Source organism: Arachis hypogaea, chromosome 19 (assembly GCF_003086295.3).
Source record: "Arachis hypogaea cultivar Tifrunner chromosome 19, arahy.Tifrunner.gnm2.J5K5, whole genome shotgun sequence".
In the NCBI taxonomy this organism is placed as follows: domain Eukaryota; kingdom Viridiplantae; phylum Streptophyta; class Magnoliopsida; order Fabales; family Fabaceae; genus Arachis; species Arachis hypogaea.
The window spans coordinates 14,746,150-14,767,230 of NC_092054.1; the positions used below are offsets into that span (position 1 = coordinate 14,746,150).

Genomic DNA, 21,081 nt, shown 5'->3' on the forward strand with positions numbered 1-21,081 from the left:
TTGTTTTTTGAGAACTTACATACTTGCAGTTTTTGCTTTTTTTCCTGCCTTTTTTTTCTCGAATAAAACAATAAAGGACTTTTTTTATAAAAAAAATATATACAGAATTAGAAGTAGAAGGTAATAAAAGAACAAAAATAACGGTTATTTGAAAGAGAAATTACATGCTCTCCGCCGGTCTGTTTACGCTACTTTGTTCTGTGTGTCCTTGAGAGGAAGGATCATCACTTCTCAAGTTTACGTCCGGTATTCTAAACAGAGTTCATGTTATTCAGACAAAATATCATACAGTTAAATCATGATAACAAGATTTTATCAAATAAAGCTTCTTACGTTTCAGAGGAGACATAGTGACTTTCTGTCGATCGCAGGTCAGCTTCCTTCTCCCTGCGAAACAAGAAACAATTATTAGCAAAGAAAACACCCTAAAATCTGAAATATACACCCCAACAAGATATACCCCTATGCAGCAGAATTTTCATTGTTTTCCCTTAACAATTCATCTAGATCTTCACTTCCTATTTCAGATCTGTCAGTACATTCATAAAAGAACATGTTAACAAATATAATCATGATGATAGACAGTAATATAGCTTAAAAAGTACTGTACCCATGATAGGATTGATCTTGTTCAGGAGATGAATGCTCAACAACAACCTTTTTTCTTTTTGGATTGTGTCCTGGGTGGAAAAAATAAGTATGAATCAGAAATAAAAAATTAATTTTATCACAAAATATTATCCAAAGAAGTGCTTACTTTTTTGGTGTTCTCTGTGTCTTTTTTTTTTCTTTGCTTCTTCACCAGTGATGATTCTTCGCTTCTATAAGTTAATAAGAGACACTCTGTTAATACATGAAATCTTGATAATAAAGCCAAAAGAAAGGAGTAATAATTTCAGAACATTACTCATCAGTTGATTCAGATTCGGAATCAGAATCCTCTTGACTCTTCTTTCTTTTTTTGGAGTCCATTCTAGAAGGCAAACAATCATTATTTAAAATATACTAAAGATATAAAATACACCCAAATGAATGCACAAGATACACCCAAATGAATGAACAATATACACCCAACATAATAAACAAAATACACCCAACTTAATAAACAACATACACCCAACTTGATAAATAAAATACACCCAAATGGGTCAACAAAATACACCCAACTTGATAAAGAAAATACACCCAATTATGGTACTTACTTTTTTCCTTTTTTGCTGGGTTCTTTTCTTGGTGAATCCTCTGAGTCTTCTTGAGTCTCAGACTTAGAGGTAGAACTGTCACTATCAGTTGTTTCTGTCTCCGAAGACGATGTTGAACTTGCCTTCCATTTTTTTGTTTTTTTTATTTCTTGTTTTTTTTCTTTTTTCTCTATTTTTTTCATTTTCTCTCTTGTTTCCGCCATCTTTACAATCCCCTGAAACATTAGAAATTTTAGTTAGCAGCATTCAGGTAAATAAAATATACCCAACATATTATGTTCACTTACCATATTTTTCTCTATTTCCGCCCTCATTCTTTCGACCAACTGCTCCTTACTCCAGTTGGCAATCCAGAGTTTTGGAGGTCTTTCTGCCCTCTTCTTGTCTTTATTTTTAGAAAGATGAAAGTAAATTATCATCAGGACAAAGAGGCAACCATCAATTGCCTTTTTCTTTTTCTCCTTGTAATCGGTTATGCCCTTGATGATAAAACTCAAAACATGTCCTCCCCAGTTTCGCTCTGTTATGGTGTCCATCTCAAAAATTGGGGCCAGGTGCACAGGTGAGATTTTGTTTATTGTCGTTGGTAAAAGGAATGCCATCTGTATATAGAGGATGAAAATCCTCTTGAACATTAGGCGATCCTGTTCATTACCAACGCCAATATCCATCATCTCATCTGTAAGATTTTTGAGGGTCTTACCCTAGAATCTTCTAAAAATTTCTTTATCATCCTCAGAAAGTTTCTTATAATTGACTTTCTGAGGAAATAGATCTTCTACAAAAAGGAAAACAACATAGTATGAAAATCAGTTCAAATACACCCAAGCATCAATTTAAATACACCCAAGCATCAGTTAATATACACCTATAATTTTTAGTGAGTTACCTGATGCGTTGATGCCAAGCGCATCACCTAGTGTTTTTGGTCTTATTTTAAAAGAACCGTATCCGGTTTTCAGTCTGTTCTCCCCTAATTTGAAGTTGTTAGTCAACTCCCTTAATACTTGGTGATGCACCCTTAGTGGCGGGATGTGCATCAAGCCACCGAATCCCAAATTCCTCACAATCGTTTTCTTCTCCTCACTCATGTTTCTGAATTTCTCACTTAACAAATGTGTTGCACACTTAAGGTCTTTGGTTTGCTGTAAACAAAAACAAAATTATAGTCAGATATATTTCTATTATATAAAACTGATTTCATCTAAGACATATATTCGTTCTTACATTTTTTCCAGCTTGGTTTCTCGTTGCCATTTTTTCTGAAATAAAAAATACACCCATAGATATCAGTAAGATATACCCATAGATATGAGTCAGATACACCCATAGATATCAGTAAGATACACCCATAGATATGATTCAAATACACCCATATATATCAGTCAGATATCACTCAAACATGCATTAATATACAAGGTCAAGCAACATTACAAGGTCAAGCAATATACACCCATGGACAAGCAAATATAAGAACAGTTGCAACTGCTGACTATTACAGTATATTAGTTCAGAAATATACACCCAACAATTTATGCCATATAAACCCAACAAATTACTCCATATACACCTACCAAACTACAGAATATACCCCCAAAAATCAGTTACCAGAAGAACTAGAACAAAAAGAACAGTAACACCTAGAAGAACTAAGAAGAACAGTGTAACATAGAACCAAGAATAACAGTAAAACCTAGAACAAGTAGAACATTATAAACTGTAAAATGAGACGTAGAACAAGAAGAACAGTAAAACGTACAACAAACGTAGAAGAACAGTAAAATCTAGTTCTTCGATTTCGAAATGTGAAAAATATACAGGATGACTAAAATAGTAACGTAACGTATATAACTTTGTTTTTTCTGGAGATTCTTGATCGAGAGTTCTATGTTGTGTTGATGGAATTTTTGAATCTTAGCGACGAGTTGTATATCTTCAGTTTCGAATGTTGCTCGAAAATGGAACGGTTGTGTTTTCTTTGAATGGCTTTGAGAAGTGGAAGAGTGCACCATTAAGGAGCGGTTTACGCGAAGTGCAACCGTTTGAGTGGAGCGCGTGTAAATGACGCTCCATTCAATGTAATTCACTACGCGTGTGGAAGGATTGTGGGCTGGGAGCTTATATGACTTGTAGGGTCTTTTTGCTTGTATGTGTAGCAGGCCCGTAATCTATAATACCAAGACCGATATAATTTTAAAAGATTTATATTCTCGTAATAGTATTACGGGTAAAATATTAGTTCTGTCTCTAATTTACGTCCATAATCTCGATCAAATTTTTTCTTAGGTGAGGAAAGAATATTTGGGTTTTTAGTGGTCCAAGATTCTTTATAAATCTTATCTATTAAAAATTTAAATCAACGGATGAAATTAAAACATTTTTATTATATAAAAGATAATTTTATAAATCATACTTATATTAAAATATTTAAAAAAAATTACTTAAAAATGTCTATTTCATCCTTCTTTTATGTTACCATCTAATTTTTTTTTAAAATTTATATGTGGCTAATTTTTTTTGTTATGGAAACAAAAATAGTGATAAAATAAAAAAAGTGGGAGATAATTGTTTGCCAATTATTAGAAAAAGTTGATGGAGATAAATAAAATAGTGGAAGAGTGGAAGATAAATCATTTTAAATAATTCAACGTGTTAACATGTTTATTTTAAATGAACCGTATATCTTTATAATTATTTAAAATGGATTGTTTATCTTTTTTATTATTTAAAGGAAAAGTCTAGGGCCAGCAACTTTTTCAAATTCTGGTCAGCATGTAACCAGCAAGAAAAAGTGAGCCATTAGATAAAATTTCACACCAATAAAATCATTATTAATAGCTATTTAATGGCTACAAATACCAAAAGTTGCTAGCCCCATCGTCTATTTTCCTTATTATTTGAAACTTTCCATTTTTAAGAATTGGTCCAATTTAAATTATTAATATTTTTTATTATTTTTAAAAATTATATTTAATTATTTATAAATACATATATCTCGTTTATATTGTAAACGAGTTATATGCAAAATTATCTTCGTTTAGAGTGTAAATAAGATAAGAGAAGGATATTTATTTTGGTAAATATTTTTAAATTATTTATTTCAGTAATTATTATAATTATTTTATTTATTAAAATAAAAAATCTGCTGAAAAAAATAAAAAAAAAAATAAAAAAATAAGTACAAAATAGTCATTTTAATTTTTACATTATATTTTATATATTTTTTTTAAAGACCACCAAAATCCTTATTTTAGGTTTCCCACCTAAGTCAATTCCTAATTCAACAAGGAGGCATTGTGTAATTTCTTTATTCTGTTGGCTAGGATATAGAATCTAAAATAGGGTGGCCAAAATATTTCAACACCATATACAAGTTTAATTGGCTAGCGGATTACCCTGAGCACTCTTCCTTCAAAAATCGCTATACCTGTAGCATATTATCCCGAGTACTCTTTCTTCGTAAATCGCTCTGTATCCTATTGCGATTTTATACAAGTTTAAAAGCATTACAGCACGTGAATTTCGTATAGGGTATTAAAATGGAAAGAAATAATTAGGCACCAAATTCTTATTTCCAGTTTAATTTATTAGGTATTAAACAAAATAAAATATTATTATCAGTTCAAATTAAATAAAAAATGTCTAATACTTAGTACTATAGCAAAAGAAAATAATTATTACATATCACGAAACCATAACATGAAACCACTCATCCCAAAGGCGTAACCTGACAGGACAATGTAACACTAATGGTCATATCTCTAATATTTTCTAAACTTCTATTGTATACATTGTACGCTTAGGTCATTGGCTCCCTATACTTATTCTTTTAAAAATCTTCACTAAAAAGAAAAACTATTCAATGAGCATCCTAAATTCTTTCATCTAACTTATCACTAATGCAAAGAGGATTCTGCTTTGCTAAAATATTGCGACCAATATCCTTAAAATTGAATTTACATTCATGAACTTCTGGATACCTATGCTTTCCACAAAATAAATCTCCACATCGACACTCAAACCCTGTTAATCCAACTTTTTTATTGCACCTCTTGCACCTTTTCTTTATCTCATTCTTCTTGTTGTTGTTAGAAATATCATCAACCGTTGCACCAAGGTCTTTGGTAAATCTTTCAAACACATCAGCTAATGGTGGTTCATCATGAGATTTGGTATCATCTAATAATAATGTTCCATTATTATTATTATTGCTTTCTGATTCAATGATGATGAAGGTTTCTTTGATGTGATCTTTGTAACACTTTGAGCAAAGATTGTTGTTGGCAGCAGAACCATAGAAACCGCAACCATTGACACAAAGCGGTGGATCCATGTCCTTTGAGAAGAAAAAATATAGCACTTTGCAAATTTTGAGAATAATAGAGAGTTATTTTTAATGTTGAAACTTGAAACTATTGGGTGACTAAGGAGGCTATTAAGATTAATTTATAGAGGAATGGGGGAATCGTAGATTTATAATTAGATAAGTTGGACATAAAATTTGAATTTGATTAATTTAATCTAATCTAATCAAATATCTTAGGGCTTGTTTGGGTGGACTTTTAAAAAAATATCTTTTTTCGAGTTATCTTTTTGTAAAAAATCTTATAAAAAAGTAAAAGTAATTTAATGTTTGGATATCTAATGTAAAAATATCTTTTTATTTATCAATTATGTTTGGATATAACAATATAAAAATATTTTTTTTGTTTATTTATTACATAAAAAATATCTTTTTTTAAAGAAAAAAGATCTTTTAAAAAAAAGAAGTAAATTGTAACTTTTTAAAAAAGATGTTTTTTTTTTTAATTTTTCTAGTGTTTTTATTTTTACTATTAGAAATTTGCTAAATATATTAAAAATTAAAAAAAATATTTTTTATTTTTTTATCAAAATAATGACATTCAAACAAACTCTTAATCTTTGACTCATGAATTGATGATTCGTATTTAGATTTGATTAACTACGTAAAAGATTATTTACACAGATTTAAAACACGCGCGCTAAAATAAATATTTAATGTGTAAATAATAAAAAAATAATCTTCAATAAAAAAAACTAAAGGAAAACTTTGATTATAAAATTATGTAATTGGTAAAATATTTTTTTAAGTATCATTATAAATTTAAGTATAAAATAATTTATTATTCTATTTTTGACAGGTTTAGTTATTCAACTATGATCACTTTTTGATTTTTTTTTTTTTTTGCCGATCACTTTGTTAGAAGAATGTATGAAGCATTATGAATAAATAGAAATGTTTGGTAAAAAAAATTAACCAAAAATAGTTAAAATTTATTTTATTTAATATATATTGAGTTTAAAATACTTTTTTATATTTTAATTTTTAAAATTATAAATTTTAATATCGATAATTAAAAATAAATTATAAAAAAATAAAATATCTTAAATTATTTATCATGTAGAATATATAAAATAAAAAAATATAAATTAAAAAACTAAAACTAGGAAACCACCGCTTCAAAATTATAATTATGACGGTTTTCAAAAGCCTGCGTTTTTAAAGAAGGGCGTGCAAAAAATAAATAAGGAACACTACTTGCCCCTTTAAATAAGGTTTGAAGAAGGATTTTAAAAATCAAATAAATAAATTACCCAAAAAAAATCAAGTAAATAAATAAATAAATAAATAATACACTATGTTAACAGAAACCATATCATAGTGACGTGGAAGAATTTTCCATTAACAGAAACAAAATCAATTGACGGTTGATAGTTTTTCTCAAACTTAGTAAATTTTTGAGAGTTAATTTATTATTTATATCTTTGGAGATTATTTTTATCAATAGCCAAAATCTTTTGAGTAGCATTTTAGTAACTTACTCTAACACTATGCTAAAACCTACATATAGCTAAAGCTAAGGAGGACACTATGGTATTCAATTGCTTGTTACAAGTCAACTTGCTTCCTTCTTAGAGGAAGGTTTGAAAGATCTTACTCGGAGTAATAACACATTACAGATTGTATAAAATCATTCTTCGAATTATTAAGGAAGGGCGCATTACAAGGAGGAACCTTTTACATAGATTGATAAAGAAGCAGATGGATCAATAAGAAAAGGATTGAAATTGATAAAAATGATAAATTAAAAAAGATTAAATTAAAATTGAACTCAACCTTATTTGTTTACATCATTCTTTTGGATAAATTGAAATTGAACAAATGTGTGTGAGATTGAAATTAAACTCACTCAATCTTTTTCAACAACATTAAGGAGGGACACATTGCAAGGAGGATCCTTTTAAATAAATTCATAAAGAAGCAGATGGATAAATAAGAAAAAAAAAGATTGAAATTAGATAAAAATGATAAATTAAAAAAGATAGATTGAAATTGAACTTGAACTCACTCAACCTCCCTTGTTTCCATCGTCTTTTGGATAAATTGAATTTTGGATAAATTGAAAATATACGGAAGAAAATCACTCTACCTTCATATACCATTTTATTAGTTTACTCAACTTTATAATTCAAAAAACGAGCAAATCTTCAAAATTTTATACCAATAGCAGCATCAGTTGCTTTTACAAATTTAATATGAACCAAACATATGAGAACTTCCATGAACTAAACACCAACAGCATGTTCAAAATTTTGAATGTCAAAATTGCTCAAATGCACAATCTGCTAGAATCCCCAAAGTAATGCACCTTACACCGAATAGCTTAAAACTAAAAGCAGGTTATAACAATCAAAACACTTTCCACTTTTACTGTTCAGCAGGGAGTGTCTTAATGATATCAGAATCACCTGAAAATAAAGGCAACAATTAACATCATCATAAATGTAAACCTAGTTTATCATGTAGAATGATAAGTGTTCATGGAAAGAAAAGATACCAGGATCAATAATGCTAAGGCAGCAAACTCTATAATATTTTCCACATGCAGTGCCCAAGTCAACGTTGTCTGCAACCAACAAGAAATAATTCGATTACTTGTTTATGACGACCGAAATAAACAGGGACCAAATTAATGTAAACTAATCGACAAAATCAGCTGGACATCTGCGTACAATACTGTTATAAAAGCGAAATAGCAAGTTCACATCATGTCCAGCAGAAACACCATGTTTATAACAATCAAAATGCAAATTCCCGAATACAAGACATCATTTTCAAAAAATGATTGATACAATGCCAACTAAAAACAATATCGAAATAGACATGGTTCAACACAAAATCTCCATCACCTAATATTGATAACCAGAGACTCAGAAACTGACTTCTTATCATTCACATAATAAAGCAGAGGATGCACTCCAATTGGGAGTGCAAATTTTGAAATCTAATTATCACATAACTTGACGAGGAGCCTTGGAGCAGCGGTTGAGTTGTTTCCAAGTAACCTCAAGGTCACGGGTTCAAGCCGTAAAATCAGCTACATGTAATTATCAGAGTACACAGCCTACGTTAAGGGTGCGGCCGATGCATGGAGCCTGCCTTAAACAGGGATGCTTGTGCACTGGCCGCCCCTAATTATCACATAACTTTTTTAATGGGGAATTACATATTGTTCCTAGGTTTACAGCAACCAAAGTGGTTCTAGGAAACTAACTACAATAACAGAATATGTGCAAGCACACAGAGAGATTAAGAACTTACTCCCATTGTAATGGTGCACTCCCACCTTTGCCAACATGGCATAGTACTCAATTTCTGACTTCCTCAAAGGTGGACAGTTGTTAGCAATGATAATCAACTTACCTGAAAACAGAGCAAGATTCAAAACAATTATCTAATCATTTCGATTTCAATTAATCAAAAAAATTAGGGGAACCACAAATCTCCAGATTCTGAAAAGGCCACAAATCACAAATACCTTTGGAGGTTCTGAGGGATTTGAGAACGGTCTTATAACCGAGGGTGTACTTGCCACTCTTCATGACAAGGGCGAGCCTGTTGTTGATGCTCTCATGGGTCTTCTTCTGCATAACATCGAATTCAAACCACTCCAACACTTAATACCATTTTCGAAATCGAAAAGGCGAAATCAGATAGAGACATAAAGAGAGAAAGAGATTACCGTCTTCTTGGCGGCCACCATTGTTGCTGGACTCTGGAAGAGATGGCAAGTGCAGAGAGGAACAAAACCCTAGATGCTTGAAAATATATAGTTTGATTAGGGTTCTTCATTTGTAATGGGCTTTTTTATTTGTGATTTCACATTTTTTGACACGTGGATGTTGTTATTGGATCAGATTTCGTTCATTCATAGGCCTTATTATTGAGCCACATTTTTTTTCTTATTAATTGTAATCTCTTATTAATATCTTTTTGTTGGATTTAGTTTTAATTTTTCTTTCAAAAATATTATTTTGATATATTCATAAAAATAATTTATTATTTCTAAAACTTAATTTAAGATCTCTCAATAAGAGAATAAAGTATTAACTATAATAGCTATTACATACTTGCTATTATATTGAATTTTATAATAATGTAGATTAACAAGTTTATAATACGTTATTTTCTTGATAAATATTTATGGATTTAAATCCTATGAACAGAAAAATTATGAATATTATTATTATTAGATATATGTTATAATAATTTTAGACTTATCATATTATCCGCACACTATTAAAATGTTCCAAATACTCCAATAATACCAAATTTTGAAAGAAAATACATAAATTTGTGAAAGAAAATATGGAAAGTTTTTTTTTTTCACCTCTTTATCAATAAGTACAACTTTTTTGTAGAAAAATACAAAAAAAAAATTTTTTTTTCCATCCTCATCTTTTCTTTTGGTTCTTTTCAATTTATTTTTCTTTTCTTCGTCGCTTATTTATTTATTATCATGATTATTTGATAGTTGTAAATAATCTATTTTTATTCATCTGTAAACATCTATTTTTAGGAGGAAAGATAAATATTATTTATATATTACTTTGCTTGCATAGTATACTTTGTAACCGTTTTATAATAGTAGGATAAGTTTCTACCATTTTCTACACATGATTAGACTCACGAGTCGTGAGATAAGTTTTATAAATTTTAAATTTTTTAAAACAAAAATTATGCCTTTATTTCTATAAAGTTTACATAAATAAATGTGAATACATTTGAACCTTAAGAAAAGGTTTCATACAAGTTGTCTTACTTTAGTAACGAATAATTTTATTTTAAGCATTCGTACTAATGATAGAAATATCGACAGAAAGAAGGCTTATTAATGATAAATCCTTAATTAGAAAAGTTATAAGCTAAAAAATATTTAAATTGAAATGAAACAAGACTTAAACATTTATTCTACAACATATAGAAGACAAACTTTGGTGTGGAGCAGTTTTGCTAGCCCCATTAGCCCTGACTTTGTCCGCCATAATTAAATAAAAGTGTGGAATTAAAAAATCCATTAGTCTTAATTAAGTATGTGCAATTTACAGTCCATCCCTTTCTTAGAACAAGAACAAAGGAAGAGCATAAGTCCATTAATCCTAAAACAATACATTTAATACAAAATTTAGAAGAGATACGTTGTAATGTTGAGTCTGAAACTGTGAAACATGCACACCAGAGCCTGACAAACTTCTTGTAATATGTCATGTGTGAACACCTATAGATGCAACAAGACAAAACATTTAACAGAAAAACTACTGAATCAGTGGCATTGATGGATATTTGAATCAAAACATGAGAAATCAATTGCAAAATGTCAAAAGAAAAATGCCATGAGAGATGTTTAAGTATGATCAAACAGCAGTAGAATTAAATCAATTGTATAATGTGTTTAGCCATTACCCATTATAAATGCCGAAACACAATAAGGACTAAACCCGATAATGAGTCCCAAGAGAATTCCAAAGGAAATGTTCAAGTATAACCAAACAACAATAGAATTAACTTGCCTTAGAAGGCTTTCATAACTGTTGGAAGTTTATTGTAATTTATACTTCTGTTCTGGCCTAATTGTAATTATCTATAAATTATTAATGATTTAATTTTATCCGTTAATTCTAATGTTTGATGGACGTATTAGATTCAAAGATAATAACACATAAAAGGTGGTCTTCTCTCTGCCTCAATACACACGACGTCTTTACAGTTTTCACTCACAAAAAATATTGAGAAACTGCCATCTTGATGAACGTCTGTAAGAAAGGAAAGAGAGAGAACCCAGTGTTAAAGTTCAACTATACTGTAACCAAAACTCTGCAAATCAGTTTTAAAATTTAACTCTCAGGACTTGTTATGGCAACCAATCCAGGTATGAAAATCACAACTTTTAAGATCCTAATTAATGCTTCCGCTAAAATAGGTTTACATGTGATATCAGAGCATGTGTTTTGAAAGTATGTGATTTTCTCTGATCTAATTATGATATCCACGGTGTTTCATGTTTCTGATTAATTATTTATAATTGGATTTTAATTAAGTGGGTTTAAAATTTTATGCCATCAAAACTGCATATTTGTGGTTGTATATGTTCTATATGTTTTCTTTTGAATATTATAATTTGATCATAAATTATACTCATGTATGAATTTAATCTTGAGTTTATGTTTAGTATTGATGACAATTATGAAATTATTTTGAGTACGTAATGTACTCTAATTTTATGAAAAGTTTATAAATATTTTATTTATAATATTAAATATATTTAGATTATTTACTGCTTGTGTACACCAAAGTGACCAAGTTATAACGTAAAATGTCAGTATATTTAATAATGTGTTAATTAATTTTAGAATTAGATTTACCCAAAGGAAATCTCTTCTATTATTAATAGACTTGAACGAGAAAAATTATTATTCTTGGGTCAGATATATGTATTGTCCAAAGATGGTATATGTATTTGGTAGAGAATTTTAATCTTCAAGTATGATAAATATGGCATTTATTTGTATGTTAATATGTTAGTATATTATAGAATTTTATCCAAAGGTGAACTGTAATATGCTTGTTATGTTCTGTAATCTGAGTAGATAATAAAATTAAACTTAATATGAGCATTGTATGATTAAATGACAGGTATTTCAATTCATTCGCAAGCTTCATCTGTTACCATGTTTAATGGTTTAAACTTCTCTGAATGGAGTGAACAAGTGAAGTTCCATTTAGGTCTTTTGGATATTGACTTGTCACTTTTAGAAGAGAAACCCATTGTCACTAATGACAATGATGAGGATGAAAAGTATGCACTTAAGACATGGGAACGTTCTAACAGATTAAGCCTTATGTTTATGTGAATGACTACTGCAAGCAATATTAAGACTACCCTTCCACAAACAGAAAGTGCTAAAGAATATCTTGCGTTTGTGGAAGACCGCTTCCGTTCTGCTGATAAGTCACTCGCTAGTACATTAATGTCACAGCTCACGACCATGAAGTTTGATGGGTCTAAGAGCATGTAAGAGCATACTATTGAGATGACTAATATTGCTGCAAAATTAAAGTCACTGGGTATGACAGTTGATGACTCCTTTATGATGCAATTCATTCTGAACTCATTACCTTCTGAGTATGGAGCTTTTCAAATTAATTATAATGTCATGAAGAAAAAATGGGACGTTAATGAATTGATTGGAAAGCTCATACAGGAAGAAAATAGACTTAAGGATTGTGGTGGTCATTCTGTCAACTTGGTTCAAGAAGCTGGCAACTCAGAAAAGAAATTAAAGACAAAGCCCAAGAATTTTAAGAAGAAAGGACATGCCAATACAAAACAGTGTCATTTCTGTAAGAAGGAAGGACATTTCCAAAAGGATTGTCCTAAACGTAAGGCATGGTTCGAAAAGAAAGGTATATTTGAAACATATGTATGTACTATGAATCAAATTTAATTGATATTCCTCATAATTCTTGGTGGCTTGATTCTGGTGCTACAACTCATGTTTCTAATGTAATGCAGGGATTCCTTACGATCCAAACCACAAGCCAAAGTAAGATGTTCCTCTACATGGGAAACCGTGTGAAAGCGCCAATTGAAGGAATAGGAACTTATCGTTTGGTGTTGGATACAAGCTTTCATTTAGATTTACCTAAGACTCTTTATGTACCTTCAATGTCTAGGAATTTAATTTCTGTTTTAAAGTTGGACAATTGTGGTTTTTCTTTTAATGGTGGACATGGTTGTTTTAATTTATTTAAAAATTCTAATATTGTTGGTTATTGTGTTTTAATTGATGGTGGTTGTATAGATTAAAACTTCTTGATCAATTTTCTGAATCCTTGCTTATTGAGTACCAGAATGATGTAGCTAGGCCAAATACGCCTAAAGAAAGTTCTGCATTCTTGTGGCATAAACGCTTGGGTCACATATCCGAGGAAAGAATAGAAAGATTAGTAAAGAATGAGATTTTACAAAATCTAAATTTTACTGATCTTGGTTTATGTGTGGATTGTATTAAGGGAAAACAAACCAAACAAAATAAGAAAGGTGCCACAAGAAGTAGTCAGCTTCTTGAAATTATACACACTGATGTATGCGGACCTTTTGATGCTCCATCTATTGGTGGAGAAAAATATTTCATCACTTTTATTGATGACTTTTCACGTTATGTATATGTCTATTTGCTTAAAGAAAAGTCTCAAGCAGTTGATGCTATTGAGATTTATATTAAAGAAGTTGAAAGGCAATTAGACAAAAAGGTGAAAGTTGTTAGGTCAGATAGAGGTGGTGAATATTATGGAAAACATAATGAAACAGGACAATGTCCTGGTCCATTTGCAAAACTTTTAGAAAGACATGGCATATGTGCACAATATACAATGCCATACACACCACAACAAAATGGTGTAGCAGAAAGGTGTAATCGAACGTTAATGGATATGGTTAGAAGTATGATGAGCAATTCTTCTTTACCCAAATTCTTGTGGATGTATGCATTAAAGACTGCCATGTATTTGCTAAATAGAATTCCTAGTAAAGCTGTTCCAAAAACTCCTTTTGAGTTATGGACTAATAGGAAACCTAGTTTACGGCATTTACATGTTTGGGGTTGCCCAGCAGAAGCAAGAATATTTAATCCACAAGAAAAGAAATTAGATTTTCGAAGAGTGAGTGGCTATTTTATTGGCTATCCAGAGAAGTCTAAAGGGTATATTTTTTATTGTCCAAACCATAGTCCAAGAATTGTAGAAACTGGTAATGCAAAATTCTTTGAAAATGGTGAAGTTAGTGGGAGTGAAAATCATCAAAATGTAGAAATAAAGGAAATTAAAGTTAATGTTCCTATACATGTTAGTGTTCCTTTATCCACACCTACTCAAAGAGTTGTTCCAACTATTGTTGAACACATTAATAGTGATGAACAAGATTTGAATGATAATGCTCCCAATGAAGAAACTAACTCACAAATATCAGAAAGAAATGAGTCTCAAAAAATACCATTGAGGAGATCTCAAAGGGAAAGAAAGTCAGCTATTCCAAGCTATTATGAGACTTATTTACAAGAAGAAGATATTGGAATATCTAAAGAACCTGTTTCATTTACACAAGCCATAAATAGTGATGATTCAGAAAAATGGATTAATGCCATGAAAGAAGAGTTAAAATCCATGGAAGATAACAAAGTTTGGGATATTGTTGCATTGCCAGAAGGTGCTAAATGTATTGGTTGTAAATGGGTTTTCAAAGTTAAGTGAGACTCCAAAGGCAATGTTGAACGATATAAAGCTAGACTTGTTGCTAAGAGATTTACTCAAAAGAATGGTGTTGATTATAAAAAAATATTTTCACCTGTTTCTAAGAAAGATTCATTGCGTATCATTATGGCACTTGTGGCTCATTATGACTTAGAGTTACATCAAATGGATGTAAAAACTGCCTTTCTGAATGGTAATCTTGATGAAGAAGTTTATATGGATCAACCTGAAGGTTTTCCAACTGAAGGAAAAGGTCGTATGGTGTGTAAACTTAAGAAATCAATATATGGACTAAAACAATCCTCACGACAATGGTATATTAAGTTTAATAATACCATTCTTTCTTTCGGTTTTGAAGAAAATGTTGTTGATGTATGCATATACCGAAAGGTCAGTGGGAGTAAGTTTATCTTTCTAGTCTTATATGTTGATGATATTTTGCTTGCAACAAATAACTTGGGAATGTTGCGTGAGACTAAAGAATATCTTTCTAGAAACTTTGAAATGAAAGATATGGGAGAGGCATCCTATGTGATAGGAATTAAAATTTTTCGTGATAAATCACAAGGATTGTTAGGATTGTCTCAAAAGGCCTATATAAATAAAGTTCTAGAGAGGTTCAACATGGAAAAGTGTTCCGCAAGAATTGCACCAATTCAAAAAGGGGACAAATTTAGTCTTATGCAATGCCCAAAAAATGACATAGAACAGAAGCGAATGGAAGGAATTTCATATAGTTCTGTAGTGGGAAGTCTTATGTATGTGCAAACTTGCACAAGACCAGACATTAGCTTTGCAGTAGGAATGCTTGGAAGGTATCAAAGTAATCCTGGAATGGATCATTGGAAAGCTGCAAAGAAGGTTTTAAGATATCTTCAAGGTACAAAGAATTATATGCTCATGTACAAAAGGTCTAGCCAATTAGAAGTAATTGGTTACTCAGATTCAGATTTTGGTGGATGTGTTGACACAAGAAAGTCTATATTTGGCTACTTATTCTTATTTGGAGAAGCTGCCATATCATGGAAAAGTTCCAAGCAAAGCGTTGTAGCAACATCTACTATGGAAGCAGAATTCGTAGCATGTTTTGAAGCTACAAATCAAGCTTTATGGCTGCGAAATTTCATTTCAGGACTAGGCATTGTTGACTCAATTGCTAGGCCATTGAAAATTTATTGTTATAATTCTGCAGCAGTATTTTTCTCAAAAAATGATAGATATTCTAAAGGTGCCAAGCATATGGAAATAAAGTACTTTGGCGTTAAGGAGGAAGTTCGGAAACAAAGAGTGTCCATAGAACATGTTAGAACAGAACTTATGATTGCTGATCCATTGACTAAAGGATTGCAACGAAAGACATTTAAGGAACATGTACATAGAATGGGTCTTGGTTCTTCTGAATGATGCTAACACTCTGAGCTCACTATGTTTATTTATGTATTTTCTGAACATTGATAGTTTGTTGTTTCTAGTTAAAGTAATATTATTTTATGAGTTATAACATAATGATCTAGAAACTTTATGGGACCGATATAAAATTGTGTTATTTCTGTAACTTGTGTAGTAAGATGCTAGTGGTTGTAGTATATGGAAAGAAATGTGTTTCATATTAAATGCATGACTACCATAACTCACACAAAGTATTTTACCATATTAAAGCAATTATGTAATGTGTAAGAATATGATTACACTTAGGCCAAGTGGGAGAATGTTGGAAGTTTATTGTAATTTATACTTCTGTTGTGGCCTAATTGTAATTATCTATAAACTATTAATGATTTAATCTCATCCGTTAATTCTAATGTTTGATGGACGCATTAGATTCAAAGATAATAACACATAAAAGGTGGTCCTCTCTCTGCCTCAATACACACGACGTCTTTACAGTTTCCACTCACTGAAAAATATTGAGAAACTGCCATCTTGATGAACGTCTGGAAGAAAGGAAAGAGAGAGAAACCAGTGTTGAAGTTCAACTCTACTGTAACCAAAACTCTGCAAAATCAATCTTAAAGTTCAACTCTACCGTAATCAGGACTTGTTATGGCAACCAATCCAGGTATGAAAATCACAACTTTTAAGATCCTAATTAACACTTCCGCTAAAATAGGCTTACAAGAACATGACATACCCTACTGTCTTGTTCTTCCCCTGTGCCGCCAAACTCGTCGGGAAGTGACAGTAAACTCTTAGTAAACATAACCGACTTCAAGTTAGGGTCATGATGACTAATTCTTAGAGACTCCACCGATACACCTTTATTGCTGACTTTGACCAACTCATTGTTTTTTGTGGCAACAAGTTCACCTTTAGTGAAACACAAATGCTGGATTCCATAGATTCCATTAGCACAAGTAAACACAACATTGAACTTCGTCCAAGATAACTCTTTCATTACCCAGATCTCAATCTTCTGGTCTGTGAATTTCAAGATAGATATCCCAAGATATTCAGCAAACAGCTTAAACGGTGGGCAATGGACTGACGTTGGCAATGACACCATTGATAGATGATTTCCGGCTAAGTCGAAGGCAACAATCGTCAAATCCAAGTGCTTATCTTTAAAGGCTAACCAATAAAGAACCCTGTTCCAAAACAGTGCACAATCAACGGTAGGTAATCAAATGGGGAGGAAGATGGCCACACTCAATTTCTTTCCAAGAATTGGTTCTAACAGAGAAACACTCCCACTGAGGTCTCCATTTACGTGCATCATCCCATCCTACTACTACTAAATAATCATCACTAGATTCATCATAGCCAAGACCACCCCATGAATAAGTTGCCGAGCCAAACCCATCGAAAAAAGAGCATCAGGGTCAGGGATTGATTTGTGAGAACCAGTTACAGGGTTCCACAGAAGGAGTGCAGCGCCATCAACATGAATGCGTAACAGTATGAAGCCCTTGCATGAACCTAGAATACTAAGGTTGAAATGACGACAACTTAGAGGAAGCTGAAGCGCGTAATCGCAGAGAATCGAAGCTTCCACATCTACACAATGAGCCTCGGGAACCTCACTCGACAAGTACAGAAGCCTAGTGTTCTTATTGGGGGGTGCGACATCAGCAGCATCATAATTCAAATTTGCAAAGCGTGAATTGGAGATCAGAGAAAGCCATTGTTTAGAGACGCACCTGAACCGAATTAGGGATTTTACCGGCAACCATATTAGGATTTTCTCCACCAATTCGGGAAGGAGAACCTCAGCCTCAGCCTCGCGCTTCATCTTCTAAAATCTCGGAGGAGAGTGGAGAGAGACTGAGTCTGACTAAGGGTTTAGGACTCTGGACGGGATTGGAGAGGGCTGTCCGGCGGTCGACAAGGGGAGGAGAGTGCGGTATATTTGTGTCATTAAGTTCGATATCATTGGTTTTTTTTTAAATAAATAAAATAAATGTTTCAATCAAGGTTCTGAGAACTGAACCGGTCATCGAACCGCTCTAGCTACTGGTTTATAGGTTCAATCGATTTGATCGTGGTTGAACCGAAAAAACCGTTTTATAATAAAATAATAAATAAAATATAAATAAACACATTAAAATATAATTATAGTCTAACATAAATTTTAATGTCTTCTAAATATAAAGTACTACTTCAACCAAAATCTAATTTAACATTTGATTTCATAATTATTAACAATATTATTCAATATATCACTATTGAACTCGTTAAGATAGTCACAAAAAACCAAAAAAAAAATCATTGAATTAACCAAATCAATAACAAATATTCAATCATCTATTCAAAGCTAAGCTCAGCATCATAGCATGATAAATCAGCAACAGCCAATAATGTAACCAGAAATTTCCAGTCTCAAGGACAAGATACCAAATTATCATTGAATCAGAAGGCAAAGAACTCTTGTTAATGTTGTTGTTATTAATTTCATCCCATCTTGATCTCATTCATGAAAAGGGCCAATGAAGGGTGGCAAGCCTCATCAAGCTCCTAAGGCTTGCCATTCTTGGGGCTGCCAACATTCCTCTTTGAGCTAACATGCCATTTTCACTCCCTATAAGCAACTGGACATAAGAAACATTCTCCACCTTCAAGTTTCAGTTTAGCATATCCCATCTATCTATCTAACTATCTAACTTATAACAAAATTTTCAGCCAAATTTTAACAAAGTTTCAGCACATTTTTAATAAAGAGTAACAAACTCTTCCAAATCTTTTTGATGTTAAGAATATTAGAAAATAAATCCAATTTTTAGGAGCCAGTAACAAAATCTTGAAATTTGAACATCATCAAATACACACCAAAACCATAATAAAAAAAATCAATGCCTAATCTTATTATTTATAAACATATTCAAAAAGGACGGACACCCACAAATTTAGCATGATTTTGAAGTAGAACAAGAATGAGGGCAGATGAAATCAGTGGTAACAAGATGGTAAGGCACGACAGAAACAGCAACAGAGGTAGCAGCACTGGCAGTTCAACAAGAGACTAAACAGAGACTACAGCACCAGACCACACACTAAAAGTAAATCACATAGTTAATAAAAAAATTACCTAGAACTAGAAGCTAGAAGAAACAAACAATTATTTAATCATAGTTAATAAAAAATTATTCACAGAGCTTCACACTTCACTGACTTCACAGTTCACAGAGCTTCACAGAATCAAACAATCGTTCAATCATAGATTCATAGTTAATAAAAAAATTGACCTAGAAGAAGCCTTCAACAGAGCATGCAAGAGGGAGACAGAGATACCGAGTGACCAAGACAAGGAGCAGTGGTGGAGAACCTTCGAACGGGCTTCGAACGGGACAATTGTTGCGGAGGAGCACCTTCGGCGGCGGCGTGGCTGCGCGACGGAGGAAGGTTGCGATGGCTGCGCGATGTAAGGGAAGGTTGATATCGATGGCTACTGCGCGATGGAGGGAAAGTGAGCGAGCAGACGGTGGCTGCTCAAAGGAACGACGGCGGCGGCACGAGGCAGTGGCTGGACGGAGGTGAGGGACGGCCAGGAGATCGATTGAGAGGAGCCCTGCCCTGGACTGAGTGTGAGAGAGGCAGAGCGTTCTGGAATGAGTGGAATCTGGATCTGGGCATCTAGCAAGGGAAGATGGAGTTAGGGCTAAGTGCATATCCGCAGCTGAAACGGCGGCGTTTTGTTCTCCCCTCAAAAAACCGGCCGGGTCACGGTTCGGTTCGACCGACCGGTTCCCGACCGGTTCACCGGTCTAATTACGGTTTTTAAATTTTTCGGTTTTGCTTATTGTCCGAGTCGCCTTTCTATTTGGTTCATGGTTCAACCGGTTCGATCGGCCGGTCCGAACCGGTTTTCAGAACCTTGGTTTCAATTACGAAAATAGGTAATTTGAAGAGTATTTACAATTTCCATAACATCATTTATCTCCTTTCCAATATAAATGAGATAACAGATAAGTATAACCATATAAATGAGATAAGGCACAAACACATGTCTACGTATTACGTTGGTATCGTGTAAATGAAATACGGCTAAATTTATGTCATTTATTGTGTAAACGAGTTATGTTATAACTTAAAACATTTACATAGTAAACGAGATACAGTATGACAAAAATCAACCAACTATAAAGGATCTTCAAACCATTAGTATTCACCACAAAACTCTCAATCCTTATTCTCTTCTGTTTTTCTTCCAAAAACTTAGTAAAAAATGGCTAGTGTCAGTGGTTTCTTCATTGTAATGGTGTATTCCAACAGTTAGATGAGAAACAATGACAATAGAGTTATATTTGTGTGTGAGAATTCTGCATTGCTGCGAACTTAAAGAGTAAATTTGTTGTCCGAGTTAAAGAGTCTGATATTGACACATGTCGGCGGTGGAGAGAGAAAAGAGGTTGTAGAGTTGGGTATAGGATGCTAACACCGATGAGGAATGGTGTATTTCGGTTTCATCTGTTCTGTCTCGATGGCGATGAGCATGTACGCCCAATGTTTGACGTGCACAGAAGAATCATGGTGGAACAAGTGATGGAGCTTTCTGCGGAGGTTCGTGATGTTGGTTGTGGTGGTTCTGGCAGCTCAAACTTTGTATAGGATGACCTTCCTCTTGCACCACAACCCTTGCATTGTGCTAGTCCAATGGTAGACATGGACATTGACGATGAGGAGTCCAACGAAGAGTACATTGCCGATAGCCACGAAAGTGATTCCTCTAAGGGTGATGACGAGGATGAGTTCATACCAGAAGCTCCCCTTGGTGGATCAGTTTGATACCTTTTGCTTGCTCCGTATCCAACTCCGGAGTTATTATCTGTATCC

At 32.6% G+C, this 21,081-nt stretch overlaps 3 protein-coding genes across 3 annotated transcripts; all 3 read right to left on the reverse strand.

Annotated features, from left to right (window-relative positions):
* Positions 1-5,073: 5,073 nt before the first annotated feature.
* Positions 5,074-5,535, reverse strand: LOC112777962 (zinc finger A20 and AN1 domain-containing stress-associated protein 9-like). Its single transcript, XM_025822342.1, has one exon. It carries the CDS (start codon positions 5,533-5,535, stop codon positions 5,074-5,076), a length of 462 nt encoding a protein of 153 aa, XP_025678127.1.
* A 2,150-nt stretch (positions 5,536-7,685) lies between these two features.
* On the reverse strand, positions 7,686-9,420 carry LOC112777487 (large ribosomal subunit protein eL30). Its single transcript, XM_025821872.3, has 5 exons — positions 9,248-9,420; positions 9,044-9,149; positions 8,827-8,928; positions 8,063-8,131; positions 7,686-7,973 (listed from the first exon to the last, which is right to left on the reverse strand). Exons 1-5 carry the CDS (start codon positions 9,266-9,268, stop codon positions 7,933-7,935), a joined length of 339 nt encoding a protein of 112 aa, XP_025677657.1. The 5' UTR covers positions 9,269-9,420; the 3' UTR covers positions 7,686-7,932.
* Positions 9,421-16,695: 7,275 nt separating this feature from the next.
* Positions 16,696-18,043, reverse strand: LOC112777963 (putative F-box protein At1g71320). Its single transcript, XM_025822343.1, has 3 exons — positions 17,601-18,043; positions 16,946-17,399; positions 16,696-16,809 (listed from the first exon to the last, which is right to left on the reverse strand). The coding sequence occupies exons 1-3, from the start codon at positions 18,041-18,043 to the stop codon at positions 16,696-16,698; spliced, it is 1,011 nt and encodes a 336-aa protein (XP_025678128.1).
* Between the last annotated feature and the right edge of the window lie 3,038 nt (positions 18,044-21,081).

Bases quoted from the DNA above. Each gene is read 5' to 3' on its own strand.
- LOC112777962 (XM_025822342.1), bottom strand. From the start codon at position 5,535: ATGGATCCACCGCTTTGTGTCAATGGTTGCGGTTTCTATGGTTCTGCT.
- LOC112777487 (XM_025821872.3), bottom strand. From the start codon at position 9,268: ATGGTGGCCGCCAAGAAGACG. The intron at 9,150-9,247 runs GTAATCTCTTTC...GATGTTATGCAG, and splicing joins TGGTGGCCGCCAAGAAGACG to AAGAAGACCCATGAGAGCAT. The intron at 7,974-8,062 runs GTATCTTTTCTT...CTTTATTTTCAG, and splicing joins CCTTAGCATTATTGATCCTG to GTGATTCTGATATCATTAAG.
- LOC112777963 (XM_025822343.1), bottom strand. From the start codon at position 18,043: ATGAAGCGCGAGGCTGAGGCTGAGGTTCTCCTTCCCGAATTGGTGGAG. The intron at 17,400-17,600 runs GCAACTTATTCA...GTTTTGGAACAG, and splicing joins TTTTCGATGGGTTTGGCTCG to GGTTCTTTATTGGTTAGCCT. The intron at 16,810-16,945 runs GTATGTCATGTT...TTGATTTTGCAG, and splicing joins GGGAAGAACAAGACAGTAGG to AGTTTTGGTTACAGTAGAGT.